General features: G+C 35.7%; 1 protein-coding gene across 3 annotated transcripts in view; it reads left to right on the forward strand.

Moving 5' to 3' along the window:
• LOC123865440 (inaD-like protein) overlaps positions 1-15,889 on the forward strand; it is a 130,470-nt gene that overhangs the window by 46,482 nt on the left and 68,099 nt on the right. For all 3 annotated transcript variants that reach the window (XM_045906459.1, XM_045906462.1, XM_045906460.1), the window contains 2 exons: positions 116-207; positions 6,087-7,555. In XM_045906459.1, the coding sequence (XP_045762415.1) occupies positions 116-207; positions 6,087-7,555 (1,561 nt within the window). The remainder of the gene's footprint in view (positions 1-115; positions 208-6,086; positions 7,556-15,889) is intronic.

Genomic DNA, 15,889 nt, shown 5'->3' on the forward strand with positions numbered 1-15,889 from the left:
AAGCTTAAAGAAAAAGTTTGGTATAGCATTGAGTTGGATGTCTTGGTCTGGTTTGGGTTTATCCACGGTCTGTGGGTTGATCATAGTGATGATAATGATGTTCATGTTGTTACAGGTACGGTGACGATAGGTGTCGCCAAACCACTGCCCTGCAGCACAGTGGTGGGCGGAGAACGCGCGAACGGACACAGTGTGCAAAGTAGTCAGGTTGGTAGTAAACAACTTACTATTACAATTTAGCAATCAGTAAATAACTTTTAAAGAAGGTGTAACCAGAACGCTAGCAGAAAATTAAGGGTTATTATTATACTACCTAAACACAATCCAATGCCAGTAACCATTTGCCTTGTAGTTTTAGTGATTTAGTATTATTCAAAACTATAATGTGTAGCGTGCAAAACTCGGGTCAATGTCCTACCTACGACGCGGAATTGACGTCACGCGGCCTATTTACGTTCGTTGACCTCTAGCGTCAGTCAGATGTTTTATTTGCAATATCGAACTTAAACTAAAATTAACTAAAAAAAAAATACAGGATCAAAAAAAAATTCGCAATGTTTTTTTTTGTGGCATCTTATCAGTAATCATCAGTACTATCACCTGTCTTCATTTTTGCTAGTGTTCTGGTTACACCTTGTATAAATATATTACAATCAGGACATACCTATCAAAAGAGATAGATGCATATACGTAGTAGTTAAATAAATATTAACAAAAAAAAATTATTGGGAGGTTTGAACGTCTTGGCATACTATTTTACCTCATGGTGAATAGCTGCAATTTAGGTAGCACTAAAATACGTTAAAAGTCATACGACCTTATTAATTAATGTTTTATAGCGGTTAACAACCGATATCTCTCTTTTTATCATCAGTAATTTGGCATTTGAAAGAAGAAAACAAAGCATTGTGTAGTTGTGTATACTTTAGTTTTTATTAACTGACTTAAAATATAAACAAATCGCCGAAACCTTCTCGAAGAAAAGCGTAAGCGACGTGATTTACTCGGCGCTTTAGACCTCCTGGAGTTAGATTTTTCACTCGTATCAGAAACAAGGTCTAATGGGCCGCGTATAATGTGCCTCTTACGCAATTCAGCGAGAAGTTACTTGTTTACCATTTAAGTCTGTCAAGGAATAATAGATTGTACCTGTATAGTCGCTTATCGCTATACAACGTTTATTAGTTAGGGGGATAATGTGTTAGCAGTGTACAGACTTACACGCGGTTGGTACAATTTAAAAAATTTACAATTTAAAAAAATTACCTAATGTAACTCACAATTCTGTTTGTACAAAAAGTTGTTATTTAACCAGTACCATAATGGCCAAAATAATGAAAATTACCTACATTTAAGGAATTTATTGTTCTACGTCGTATAAATTTATGAGCGTGTCTGTACGACAGAGCGAGACAAAGCTATATGTTAGACACGGATGGCGTTATCGATTCTAGCTTCGTCTCTCTCTTGGTATAGTCAGTCCCAAAAACAAAGACCCTATTTTGTGTTGTGTTAAAAATTGTACACTGAGGGGAAAAATCGTAAAGTAAGTCGCTTATAACTTTTAAGCCTTTCCTTAATGCTTAGAGCAGTATTTACTTATTAATGAAGTTCTTAAAGCATGCATTTATAATTTGATATGCATAATTTGTACAATAAAGGGAATTGAATTACCGCTCTAAGATTTAATTTGTTTATTTATTTTTGCATTGGTTTTATTAGCGTAAGAATTTTTCCCTTTAGTGTACAATCGATTCTTTTGCATGCTTCTTTGTAGATCAATGTTGTATATGTATAACACTGTCTTTCATAATCTCTCTTTGTATGATTTTTATTTATTTTACGTTGATAAATAATTATAGCCTAGTGGTTAAGCATTCGGCTTCGTATTTCGGTTCAGGGTTCGAACCCGGGCTTTGAAGTTATGTGAACATAAAATATCATTTGTTATAACGGCGAAGGAAAATAATATCGTGAGACGAGCAGTTCTCATTTTGAAAGGAAATCTGTGCTAACGTCCTAACCACTAGGCTACAACTACTTTTATTGACTCAACAATATTACCACAATTTAAAAAAATGCCACCTTAGCAAAACCTTGCCCTTTTCTATAAGTTAGAAAATTATTTATCTTTATAAAAAAAAACCTATTTTTTTTTTAATTTTCAATTTGTCCTTTTCCAGAGACTGGAGTATTTCACGAAAATCCTCCGCCTCATCATGTCCCTCCATCGGGACATCATGGACCTCCAGCTGCAGTGCACCCATGACGTCATCGATGCCCCCTTCCGAGTGGCGCCCAAGATCAAAGCAGAGATCATCTTGAAATGACACGAGAATAGAACCAAATGCGTTGTTTGTATGGAGTTTGCTGAGCCGTTGGAGGGTTCGGGGCTGACACAGTGATTGTAAAACTCAAGTTGCAACATACAGTACGAAATTTTAGGTACTTCTCACCAATTTTGATAGTATTCGAGAGTCTAAACAAAATAACGTCAAAGTAAAATAGACCTAATGTGACTTCATTTAAAGTCAAAAATTCAGTAACATTGATTTTAATTTTGCAACGTTTCCGCTTGGAGCGTTGGCTGTTAATATAAGTACAAACTTGAGCATTATAACAAGGCAGTTAAGTGCCATTTTACTTTAACACTAAAGTGTTTCGATTCTCAAATTGGTGAGAAGTAAAATCTTATACTGAGAGAACTGTGCAGGTTAAGCCCAAGGAGACAAGCATCGCTGAGATCTGTTTCTGTGCACTGCCCAATCATTCGCCTCGTGTGCAGACTGAACTACTTACTGATTTTGCGATCACTGATAGGGCTGATAAATAAAATGATCTCTAAGATCTCTCTGCACTTTACTCTATCCGCGGAAAGAAGTTGGTATAGCGCCCTCTGTTGCTTAATCCCAATACAAATGAATAAAGCTACGCTAATAGACACCAACCAATCACAAACGAAACTATGCATTCTAATGGAAATTCGAATATTTTTTTAAAAAAAAAAACATGTTTTTGATTGATTGGTGACTCAAAATAGTTAACGCCCTCTGAGATTTTTGTCTCCATCATTCATATCACATAACATAGAGACCGCTATACTAACTTTTATCCGCGGATAGGGTATAGGAATGGCAATATTATCTTGTTGATTTCGATTGTTCCATCAGTTACCCTAGACACATCCCCTCTAATAGTCCTCTTGGAGTATTTTTAATTGACGCTAATTATTATTATTATCTATTCTATATTCATATTTAATATTACTATCGCAGCTATTTTTATTAATAAAATAATTAATGTAGTTATTATGTTCTGAGAAACAATGCGCTTCAGCTAGCACAAATTAACTCTTTTCTCTTGTCTTTCTTCCTCTTAATATTCATACTATATTAGAATTAGATGATAAATTAGTACTAGATTAGGTCAATTGTCCTTTTTCCAGGAAAATCTTGGGGAATAAGTACCCGTTGTATCTTCGACAGGTAAATGCGTGGAGTGGATATGTAGGCAAATACAAGTTTCACTCGGGGGTGAGGATCGCACAGTCCTGGTAGAAAGCATCAAGCTAGTAAAAAATTTCAAAAGAAAAATAATAACCGACTTCAATAAGCACAAACTCTAATAACTTAAAATTTAGAAAACTAGAAAAGAGCTCATAACTTTCAAACGGCTGAACCGATTTTCGTCGATTATAGCTAAGAAAACTCTCGATCATACCTTTCAAACAAAAAAAAAAACTAAATTAAAATCGGTCCATTCATTTAGGAGCGACGGTGCCACAGACGGATACACAGATACACACCTCAAACTTAATAATATAACACCCCTCTTTTTTGGGTCGGGGGTTAATGAAAGGGGTAATATAGTTCTATGATAACATTTTTCGGGGTTTGAACTGGTGTAGGTAGGTATTTGGTTGTGTAATGGAATGTAGCAATTCGTCTGTGTTGTAGTCAATTAAATGTGATAATATAATTGGTGTTATTTTTGTAAGAAAGAGACGTTGTCGAGAATATTATTATGATAATATTGTTTGTTCGTCGCTTATTTATATATATAATTGTGAAGTGTAAAGGGTATATTAATATATTTAGTAAATGGTAGTTATAATACTTAATAGGTAGATATTTTGCCGCAATGGCATGTAAACACCCAAAAAATATAAAATATTATATTATGCCCCAATGAAAAATGAATTGCCCCAATTGTATACTGTGATCTAAGTTCAAACTATCAGCATTGGATTTTATTGTTGTGCCTATACTCCTCCACTCTACTCCTATACTCTATCCAGGGAAAGAACTTAGTATAGTGCTCTCTCTGTTACATAATCCCATACAATTAACAGAGACAAAAATCTCAGTGACCTTCAACCATTTTGTGTCACCAACCAATCACAAACGACACTGTATTTTCTCATTGAATTTCAAATGTCTTTTGAAAACATTTTCTAATTGAATTTCGAATGTTTTTGAAAACAAGTTTGTGATTGGTGACCCAAAATGGTTGACACCCATTGAGATTTTTGTTTCTATCATTCGTAAGCATTTACGTAACAGAGACAGCGCTTTACTAAAGAATTTAGTTTTGCGCTCTCAGTGTTTACACACCGTACAAATGACTTTTAACAGGGCTCTCTCCGTCACTTACTCCATACAATCTTAGTTCCAATTTCATTTGAATATTAAGCAACCAAAGTCCATGAAATTTTGCAGACATATTCTAGAAACTAATATCTGTGACTGTGGTGTTTTAAATTTTTCTAAAAATATGTAGTTTTATAACAACAGGGCTCAAAGATTTGTATGTGAATTATTAAGACCGCGTAATTTTGAAACCGAATATTTTAACAGAAATCTGGGAAACCACAGGCATAGATATTAGTTTCTAGAATATGTCTGCAAAATTTCATGGACTTTGGTTGCTTAATATTCAAATGAAATTGGAATTTGGAACTACGTTTGTATGGAGCGAGTGACGGAGAGACCCCTCTTAAGAGCTGATTTCTGTAAGGTTTAGGTATTGCTAGTACCTATTGGAACACTTTGCTATATACGTAATGAAGTAATAAGAGAAATCAGTCATATTTAAATGAATATTACTAATTATACATCTTAAAACACATAAAAACTAAAGATTTAGAAAGGAAACTAATTTTTGGTCCAGTACTGACGAGAAACCTTATGACGAGAGATCTCAAAGTTGAACTTTATGATATTACAGGTATAAGTACACAAACATATCATAGAATGTAAGTTTAATTTAGGCATAGCAACAGTAGCCGGTAATAGAAAATTAGAGAATTAAGTTACAAACACATTATCGTGTTGTGAAGTAATGTGGCGTGATGACGTTAGACTAATCGGATATAATCCAAAGGTTGTTTTACGTCAAAAAAAACAACATGCTATAATGTGACAAATTATAAATGGAAATATTAATTTTGCAGCCCTAAGCAGCTCGCGGCAGTCTATTTTATGCCAAGATAACCTTCTGGTATAGAGTAGAATATTAAGATTCTTGCTATATTCAAAATTATCATACTATGCGGCCATGTTGCACTTTATTGCTCTGAAATAAACGAAGCTTATGCTTCAGCGCGCTAGTGAATTCTATTGAAACGTACCTATATGACTCGCACGTTACAACACTTCTACAACACGGTAATGTGTTTGCGATATCATTCTCTATTGTAGTTATAAGCCAATAGTTAAAAATGCTAGTATCAAAGTTGGCATATTTCAATTCTCTAGATCAAATCACTTTTAAATCCTGATATTTATAAAAAAATCGATAGGTATTGATCGTTATAAAAATAATTTATATTATAAAGTTGCGAAGAAGATGCTACTGTTTAAATCGTGTAAGTTATAAATAAATAAGTCGTTGTTAAAAATAGTAATTATTTTTTATGTTTGAGCTTTAAAATTAGCTTCAAATGTTGTTCAGAATGCTTTGTTGTGCGCATAAATAAATGTTTTACAAAATATCTTTTCTTTTCTTTTAGCCTCCACTCTCTACTGCTGACCATATTATTTGTAAGTTAAAATAAAGCACCTAAATTTTAAATATTTTGTCCCTAGGAATGCATCAATTCCCTGGCATCAGATGATCACACTGGGATGGATTCCTTTCACGAATGTTTACAAGAATATGGCGAGGGGTTGGAAGTTGTGCAAATATGTTTAGAGCCTGAAGAGTCTTCTATAAAAGATGAAGAATTGTCTGCTTTGGCCGATATAAGCTACGATGATTATAAAAAAGACAGCAGCCTGAATGAGGATAAAGATATTATGGCGATCGGAAAGAAAAACGAAGTTGAAAAAATAAACGGCATAACGGAACTAAAAACATCCAAGTCGGATGACTCTATTGATGAACATGATGATGATATGACAATAACCGAAGACGATATACTGGTTGCACCCAGAGCATTAAGTATGAGAAGTAAATCTGCCGATAGAAAAGGAACAGATGGGGAAAGATGTTTATCAAAGCAACAAAGTAAAGATTTGTCAACTTCGGACGAAATGGTGTTTGCAGTGACTCCAACGGGATTAGAGAGGATTAGTTTCGAACAATATTGGAAAGAATCTGATGCGAGTAGAGAAAAATTGAAAAATGATGAAAATTTGAAAGAAAGTCTCAATTCTCCTGAAGATGACACCATCAGTTTTTACGATGCAACCACAAGAATTTCCGTCCAGGAGCAAAACAACTCCTTATTGTACATTGACCATGAAATCGACGGTTACGAAACATGCCTAGACGACGACTCGTCGTCTGCAAAGTGTACAGAAAAAAACGGACATAAAATTAACGGGCAGAGCGACGAGATCAAAGAGTTAGGTAAACACGATAAAATGGCTATTAGAAACAAAGACGATGCTCGTGCCAAAACTATTAACGATCAGAACACTGCCAATGCCGTAGACGAAGTGTCGTCTTATGGTTACCCCTATGTCGAAGAGCACATAATAAAACAAATGAAATCTTTGAGAATCGAACCTCTCAATATAAACATAGGAATAAAAAAACCTAAGAAAAAAAGCCCAACAAGGTCATCCAAGAGCGAGCGCCATTGCGTTGAATACTATAACGACCAAGCGGAATGCTTGAAAGAGATACGACAACAAAAGCTTGAAGAAGAAGAGAAGAAAACGAAAGAGGATCAGAAGAGAATATTAGACGGAAGCATATCGGCAATGGAGAAAAAAATGCACTATAAAAAACAAGATCCCAGCGAAGAATCGACTGACGCGGAAACAAATTATGTTCCCGGCTGTCATAAATGTTTTTTGGAGAGCTATGCGTACGAAATAACAAAAGCATACATAGAAAAGGCCACGTCATGTAAATATTGCGAAGTAATAAGAGACATGTTAGAAGTCCCCAATTTAAAAGCAAACAGAAGGCGATCGGCACCAGCGTTAGTAAATCTGGATAGTACATCTGACACTGAGGATGAAGATAACATGTTAGGTGTACCCAGTGTGTGTAGAAGAAAATCTGCAGGACCACTGAAGTTTCCACTACCTTCAAGGAGATCCAGGTAAGATTACATTTTTAGGCAAAATTTAGTTTAAAATATCCCAAACCATAAATTGGATATTTAATTAATCTTTACAACCCTAAAATAGATTTATTTGTCGCGTAAATTACCGTTTAACGATTTTCAGATAGTTGATAGCGTGCCAATTTATAAACAGTGTCACTTTGATGTTTCAATTAGCGGGATGAATGAAGAAATTATTAATAGCAACGCTCTTAATAGCTTAATCACAAAGTATTTTATGGACTAATTAATGTCTTTTGTTTTACATTAGTTTTATAACCTTTTACATTTTTTTTTTGTAATTTTTCGGAAATTCATTCGTTTGCATCAAGACATTTGGAGTTCACATCGGTGCTCTGATATGGTTAGGTTACTAATAAAAGATGAACCGTCATATTTTTGTGGTTAGAGTAAAAGAGCTATGGATATTATAGGATCAGAACGCAGGAAAAAATCATAAAAATAGAATATCTGGTAAGTACAATTTTTTTTTTTCAAATAATATATTTAGTAGCAGACTTGGCTGAAAACAATTGAATATTATCTCTTCAACGTAGTCAAATGAGCATTGACGTGAGATTTCCTGAACACGTGAACCGTAATGCGATGAAGCCTTTTCAGCGAGGACAAACATCTTTCGCACAAAGCCTTCACGGCTATTGTAATACCAATTCTAATACTCTTTGACAAAGTCTCATTTTCAGTGGCATTATTAATATTGAAATATGAATAGAATTGAAATTGAAAAGTGAGTAGGTATTAAATTTAAAGTAGAAGATAATTTTGAATGGGTTGTATAAGGCTATGGACAAATCAAGGGGAAGTACAGCTTGCGGAATTTTACAAATTAACTCAGTTTTAATCACGAGGCAACTTTGGTGATAGCAGTTGTTAGTAATACAATTTGGTACCAAAAACTTCAATCGGACAGCGTGGACAAGGCACAGAAAAACACGCCCGGGCTGAGTGGTGTCTGATATTAGGTATATCAGTATAATAGTTATGGCGCACCTACTAGATGACCGCAACTTCATCCGCGTGGATTTAGGTTTTTAAAAATCCCGTGGAAACTCTTTCATTTTCCGGCCTAAAAAGTAGCCTGTGTCCGTCCACGGGAAACTAATCTGTACCTATCAAAATCGGTTAAACTGTTGGGCTGTGAAAAGCTAGCAGACAGACAGACACACACACACTTTCGCATTTATAATATCAAGTAGTAAAAAAGTATGGATTCTAACAAAACTCAAATTCGAAAAATAATACCATGATTCAAAATTTATTTTGGCGTCTCTTATGCTACGTTTGGGACTCTAACTTTGGCTTGGAAAACAAATTCTACGGAAAAGAGCCAGCAAGAAACTTAGCAGTTCTCTTATTCTTTTTCTTTTCCATTGCTGGACATAGACCTCTTCATGCGCACGCCATTCTTTCCGGGGTTGGGTGAGTTCCTCCAAACTTTTCCCGCAAGCTTAGTGAAGTCTTCGGATCAATGAGATGGTTGTCTCCCAACGTTTCTTTCTCCGGCTTACAGTTATCTACTCTTTTCAAATCATAAAAAGTTACAATATTATCTATGTAACAAGTAACATCTTACTACAATATCTTGTGTGCAATTGAAAGTTTAACCATTTGCTCCCACGCAACTTTTTAACAAAGGAATCCACCAATTATTGTTTAATAGCCTCGATTTAATAGATGTGTTTTTACAGAATGATTGAATTTCAATAATCACACTGGAGCGGAATTTTACCACTCGCGGAATTTCACTAGTTTTATCCGTAGCTTTAGAGGCAATTTTGTGGCGGTCGTCAATTTTTAAGTCCGGGAGAATTTTGTTGTTTGGAATTCTAAGTTTAGATATTATTTTAGTTGTTTCGATGTTTGAGTTTAATATTTGAGGATTTTGTGGAGTTACAACTTTGTTCTTTTGTTTTGTAACTACTTTGAGACTGAACGTAACATAGTTCGCTGCCGCTGAGGGTTTAAAGGCCGTGACGTAATTTCATTTCCGAATTGAGTCTTCATATTTTTATCATGTTTGAGGAAAACTGAACGCATATGCAAAAAATAAATTAATTACTTACTCAATTATCCAACTATGTCAATTGCCAATAATGGTCGTCATAATATTATCATGATCTTCACTATCACCTTCGTAGGTACATATTTGTACCTTTGTTTTAAAAAGAAACATCAAATAAATTAACTTTATACTCCATTTTTCCATTAATGAAATTTAAACTGCCAGCCGCTATTTCCCATGCGGCCTGGCCACTTAGCGTAATTAGCTAGTATCAACTTGTTTCACTTTAATATCGTTAACCGCTATACCTCCGAGAATTATAGAAAGGTTACCTAAACGATTGGCCTTTTGTGGAAGTGAATATGTTCCATTATGGAAGGTACTTTTGTTATAACTTTCCAAAGTAATCAATTTAGTTCTAAACTCGCATAATAGGACAAACGCATTTGCAATTTTTCCGGAAAATCCTCATGGATATCCATACTTCCATACTTAATATTATAAATGCGAAAGTGCGTGTCTGTCTGTGTCTGCTAGCTTTTCACGGCCCACCAGTTTAACCGATTTTGATGAATGGTAACTGAAAGAAAGCTTGCATCTCGGAAATTGACATAGTCAACTTTTTATCCCGGAAAATCAAAGAGTTCCCACGGGATTCTTAAAGGTCCATCCTTTTAACCGATTTATATGGGTATAGAGATAGCTTGCGTTCCGGAAATTGACATAGGCAACTTTTTATCCCGGAGAAGCAGAGTTCCCACGGGATTTTAGAAAACCTAAATATTCGCAGACGATGTCGCGGGCATCATGTGTATTTATAAATATGATAATATAGCAGGTACAAACATCAAACAAGCGATCTAATTTAGTAATTTGAACCTCGCTATTCATCCTTTCACACACATAGTTAAAAGGTAGAGGAGGCACATAATTTAAATCGTTTCGGCCATTGATCGGACAATGTACAGATAAGTGTTGTCCATTACCTAGTACACATAAATGTCATGTAAGCTGCGGTTTGCATCCAATCTGGCATCCAGACAAGTGCACGGTCAAACACGGGCCTGAAATGACGGCAAAGACGACGACGGATTAAAAAGTGAACTTCGCCGTTGTTTAGTGATGGCGTGGTACTTTTTAAAAAAAAAACATCGATATCATATTATTTAATAAATAATAATAAAGTTTATATTGAAAGCAGCTTACGACTAGTTTTTTTTACAAATTTCTAATTATTAATTACAAAGTTTTAGTTAGACACTTATAACTAAAAATAATTTAAAATAATTTAGTAAACCTAACAAAACTAGCACAAATTATTGATGCACTGTCCCTAAACTCGGTAGAACCTGGATTTTAGGCGACAGTGCTCTCCTTTACTAATTGAGTCTGAGTAACAGTATTTTCTATGTAAATAATTCTCGCGACTTTAAATTTAAAACATTAAATGCCTAATTACTTTGCAACTCTTTGCTTTTCCGAGATAAAAAGTGCCTAAGTCCATCTACGGGATACAAACTATATTTTTTTCATAATCGCTTAAAAGAGACGGGCTGTGAAAAAGTAACAGACTATCAGACAGACAGATAGACGCACATTTGTATTTAGGTATTAGGCCTACGGATTTGGGGTTCAATCCCGGCACTTGACCGATTTTTTTTTAATAATAAATAATAAGACGCTCGTCTCTCTACGAATCCAAAAGTCTTAAGAAGCATTGAGTATACCTACCTATTGAATGCAAATTAATTGGATACGAATATTATAAATAAAGAGTCTTATCATTACACCAGGGAGGTCGAAAAAGTTTATTACACAATTGAAGAAGATTTAGCAAATGATAAAAGAGCGGCGCGTGGGTCTGGATAACTTTCAGTCATGCGCACGACGGCAATGATTAATGATGTAAGTCAGCCTGTCACTCTGACCCCCGAAATCTTATCTCTAGTGCCAGAAAAACTTTACCCATCTTATTTTATAAAGAAAATGCGAGAGAAAGAACCTAACTATTTTTATTTGGATTGAGTAGGAATAATAATAATTCGAAATGTCCTAATATTTTTAGCATCCGAACATTTTTTACCGATTCAAGTTAAACTTTGACTTAGAAGTGATAAGTGATGATACAGTCTAAGATGAAAGGGAGCTATCTTGGAAGGGGAATGGAAGTTAGTTAACTTAACTTTTTCCACTTTAGAATCCATTCTAATGTTATAAATGTGAAAGTGTATCTATTTGTCTATAACCAATTTTGATTTTTGGTTCGAGGATTCCAGGGTCAGACATAGGCTACTTGTGGTCCCTGAAAATAAAAGAGTTCCCACTGATTTTTAAAAACCTAAATCCACGTGTATGAAATGGTGAGCATCTATTTGGTACAGACATACGAACTCATAGCTTGCATTGTGGTGGACGAACTTTTTATCTCAAAAAATCAAAGAGCCCGATTTTCATAAACCTAAATCTACGTGGAAGAAGTCACGGGTATCGTATAGTTCTTTATAAATCATCACTTAAGATCTTAATTGACTTGTTTGATTAGACGTCGTTAAATTAATACAACATAACAGAGCGTTAGATTGATTTATCCTTGACAAGCCACTGGAATTAAAGTCTTCTGTAAATAGAGTGAGGTTTAAAATACTTACGTCTTATTTTTATTGTTTTACTTATAGGATCTATTACTGCCTAGAGAGTCTAAATTTATATTGAAAATGTTACGATAAAACTTAAAGCTAACCTTGTTTGATTCTGTGTAGAAATATATATATACTGTCAATATCAAAACTTGATAAGGAAAAGCGGAATAAAATTTAAAGTAAAAATTATTTAAACTTATTTGCGTTACTAAGTGTTTGAAAAAGTGTTATTTATGAAATTAAAAAATAAAGAAGAATAAGTATTTTTAACATAATCGATAAGTTAAAAAAATATCGACAGTCCAACTTTCGAGCACAGCACGTCCCTAAAAGAAAATTGCTAATACGCGTAATTGAGTTATGGTTAGGCGACCTTAGGCTACCATTACGTACTGTCATCTTGCTGTATGATCACGTTGTATGGTAAATTTTCGGCGACAATCGGTTTTTCGTCAGCCCGATAGATAGAATACCGAAATTCGGCATCTTTGCATCGATATGTAGTGTTGTGTTCTTTCTCAGTTGGATAATTATCGGTAAGTGACAGATCAGTGTTAACTTAATTAGTATCAGCCAGTGAAAAGGAAAACTTTGGAAAGTGATACAAAATTTTAATTCTTGAATGTGTCTGGTTTTTGGTAGTCCTATAAGTTAAAACTTATTTTAGAGAATTTTGTTTATTACTTAGTGCCTATAAATTTTATTTGAAATATATAGAATAGTTAACATCTAATCCTACTGACCATTTCTATTCTTTTACGAATATCATCATCATCATCATTGTCAATCGGCTCCCTGCGACTCGTTCGACGTCGTCTGTCCACTTAGCGAGGAGCCTGCCAAGAGCGTTCCATACCAACGTATCCATGTTAATATTATAAATGCGAATGTGAATCCGTCTGTCTGTCTGCTAGCTTTTCACGGCTCAACAGTTTAACCGATTTTGATGAGGTACAGAGTTAGCTTACATCCCGGAGGCGGACATAGGCTACTTTTGATCACGGAAAATCAAGAAGTTCCCACGGGATTCTTAAAGGCCCATTGGTTTCACTGATTTATATAGAATTTGGTACATAGGCAATTTGCGTCCCGGAAATTGACATAGGCAACTTTTTATCCCGAAAAATGAAAGCGTTCCCGCGGGATTTTTAAAAATCTAAATCCACACGGACGAAGTCGCGGGCATCATCTTGTAAGAAATAATGCTTTTAATTTTTTTTGCGATAAATCACAAATTTCCGATTTTCGGATTTTCTATTTACTTCGTACAATTCCTACTATTGTTGCTACTTGCCTTTCAAGATTCTAAGTCAATGACTATTACCCTACAGGTTTGGATTCCCTTGACAGGTATTGACAGACAGACAAAGAAGTGATCCTATAAGAGTTCCATTTCTATGGAGATACGGAACCCTAGATAAAAATATGCGATGAGAGTCTAGGGATGATCCCGGGATCATCCCTAGACTCTCCCGAATGGGAGGCTGAAGTCTTTACCACTAAGCTGTCACTACGACAGTCAGACAGTTTCTTTTTTTGTGAGAGATTTTCTGGAAGTCTGGTATGAATGACTTCAAATGTTTTCACCAGATGTATTTCCTTATCCGAGATGCGAAGTATAACATTATGTTCCCGAGTTAGTGTGCTCGGTGGAGCACGTAATGACGCCGGTTCAGTGCGCCGCTAATCTTGCCGGATGCACAATTCTGATCTGAGCGACCCTTTTTAGGGCTAGTTATGATTTATGAGTTCATTAAATCGTGCGATAGTGTTCATGAACTTTTTACATAAATACGGGTGGGTTTATGAGCTTAGTTTACATTAGTGTCATTACGAGCGGTATTTTGTCAACGACAGGGCTGACTTCTGCCGTCGACGCGCTGGTAGAAGCCGTCAAATTAAGAGTGAATAAGCATCTTCTATAGGCAAGCGCGCTCCATCTTAGGCTGAATCGTCATTTACCAGCAGATCTGATTGCAGCTAGCTATATATTAAAAAAAAGTCTGCTACGAATGTTTCCACCAGACACATTTCCACTACTATCCGAGATGCGAAATATAACATTATGTTCACGAGTTAGTGTGCTCGGTGGAGCACGTAATGTCGCCGGTTCAGTGCGCCGCTAATCTCGCCGGATGCACAATTCTGATCTGAGCGACCCGTTTGCTTGTTATGATTTGTGAGTTCATTAAATCGTGCGATAGTGTTAGTGAACTTTTTGCATGACTACGGGTAGTTTCAGTAGAGCCGTCATAGCTGAGTGGTTAAGACATTCGCCTCCTCTTTGGGAGGTCGGAGATTCGATCCAGAATTAATAATTGCTCTTTTGCTATGTTGATTTTTAATTGGCGTGCTCTGTAGTGGGCCGGCGATGTGTTAAGGTGATGTTATCTGACTGTGTTTTACATAATATTATGTTTTGATGCTAAACTTTACAAGTGTGGTTTTTAAATTCTTCCTAGACATACCTAGCCTTAATCTGACCCGGTAGTGCATATTTACATTTGCAGCTTACATGCCCACGACTTCGTCCGCGTGACCTTCATAAAATTATAGCCCTATTTTCCCGCTTAGTGGTTGAATCTTTCTAAATCCTTTCGTAACGGATGTCTACGTTATAATAGCTACCTGCATGCCAAACAGCCCGATCTGTCAAGTAGTTTGAACTGTGCGTTGAAAGATCAGCCAGTCAGTCGATATTATATTATTTTTGAAGATATAACAAAGTACACGTAACTGTAACATCTTTAGAACAAGTCGCGTGCACGTAATCTTCAAGTTCGCGTTTCAAAAGACGTATAATTGAATCAATTTGTTTTACAATTGACGCACACGTCTATGAATTGACGTTGCAACCGTGTGATCTTTTATGGTTCTTTTATTTCTTGCATTCCCTTTATCAACCTCTAAAGCCGGCTTCAAACATCCGGAACCGCAATCAGAATTCAACAAGTGTAAATTAAAAATTTATAACACCCCCGACAAGTGAAGGTTACATTAACTAGAAAAGAGCTGATAACTTTCGAACGGCTGAACCGATTTCCTTGGATTATAGTTCCACGGGATGAATCCTAAGTCTGTACCAAATGTCATTAAAATGTGTTCAGCGGCTGGGCCGTGAAAACGTAGCAGACAGACTGACAGGCAGACAGACACACTTTCGCATTTATAATATTAGTGTAAAATTTTGGAAGTATGGATATGGATTCTAAGCTTATTTCGTGGTTTAATTACATTACTATGGGGTACTATGGGGTTTGGCATGGGGTTAGCTCGAACTTTATCTCTCACAGCACTGCAGTCCCCTTGTAAGGACGACTCATGCAACTGACTCGAAATATCGGCAGTTAAAAACACCTAATTAATCGTAATATGTACCCGTTATTTACCATATAAAACAGAGTAAATTTTGTAATAAGGTAAGGTAGGTATATGGTGAATAACCACAACCGTCGTCAGCTAATGGATTTTTGCTATCACAAAGTAGGTACCTACTTACATTGGGAGATACCCCTTATCAGAACCTGACATCTGGGCAGCAAAGGCTGCCCGAGGCGGCTGAATGAGATAGAGCTCGTGATTCATGAAATTAGGTATTTTACGACTTTGTCTGTTCAAAATACCTTTCCCTAGATGACTAAAAAGATCTTTCCCTTCCAATGTACCTAG

Source organism: Maniola jurtina, chromosome 5 (assembly GCF_905333055.1).
Source record: "Maniola jurtina chromosome 5, ilManJurt1.1, whole genome shotgun sequence".
Classification (NCBI taxonomy): Eukaryota; Metazoa; Arthropoda; class Insecta; order Lepidoptera; family Nymphalidae; genus Maniola; species Maniola jurtina.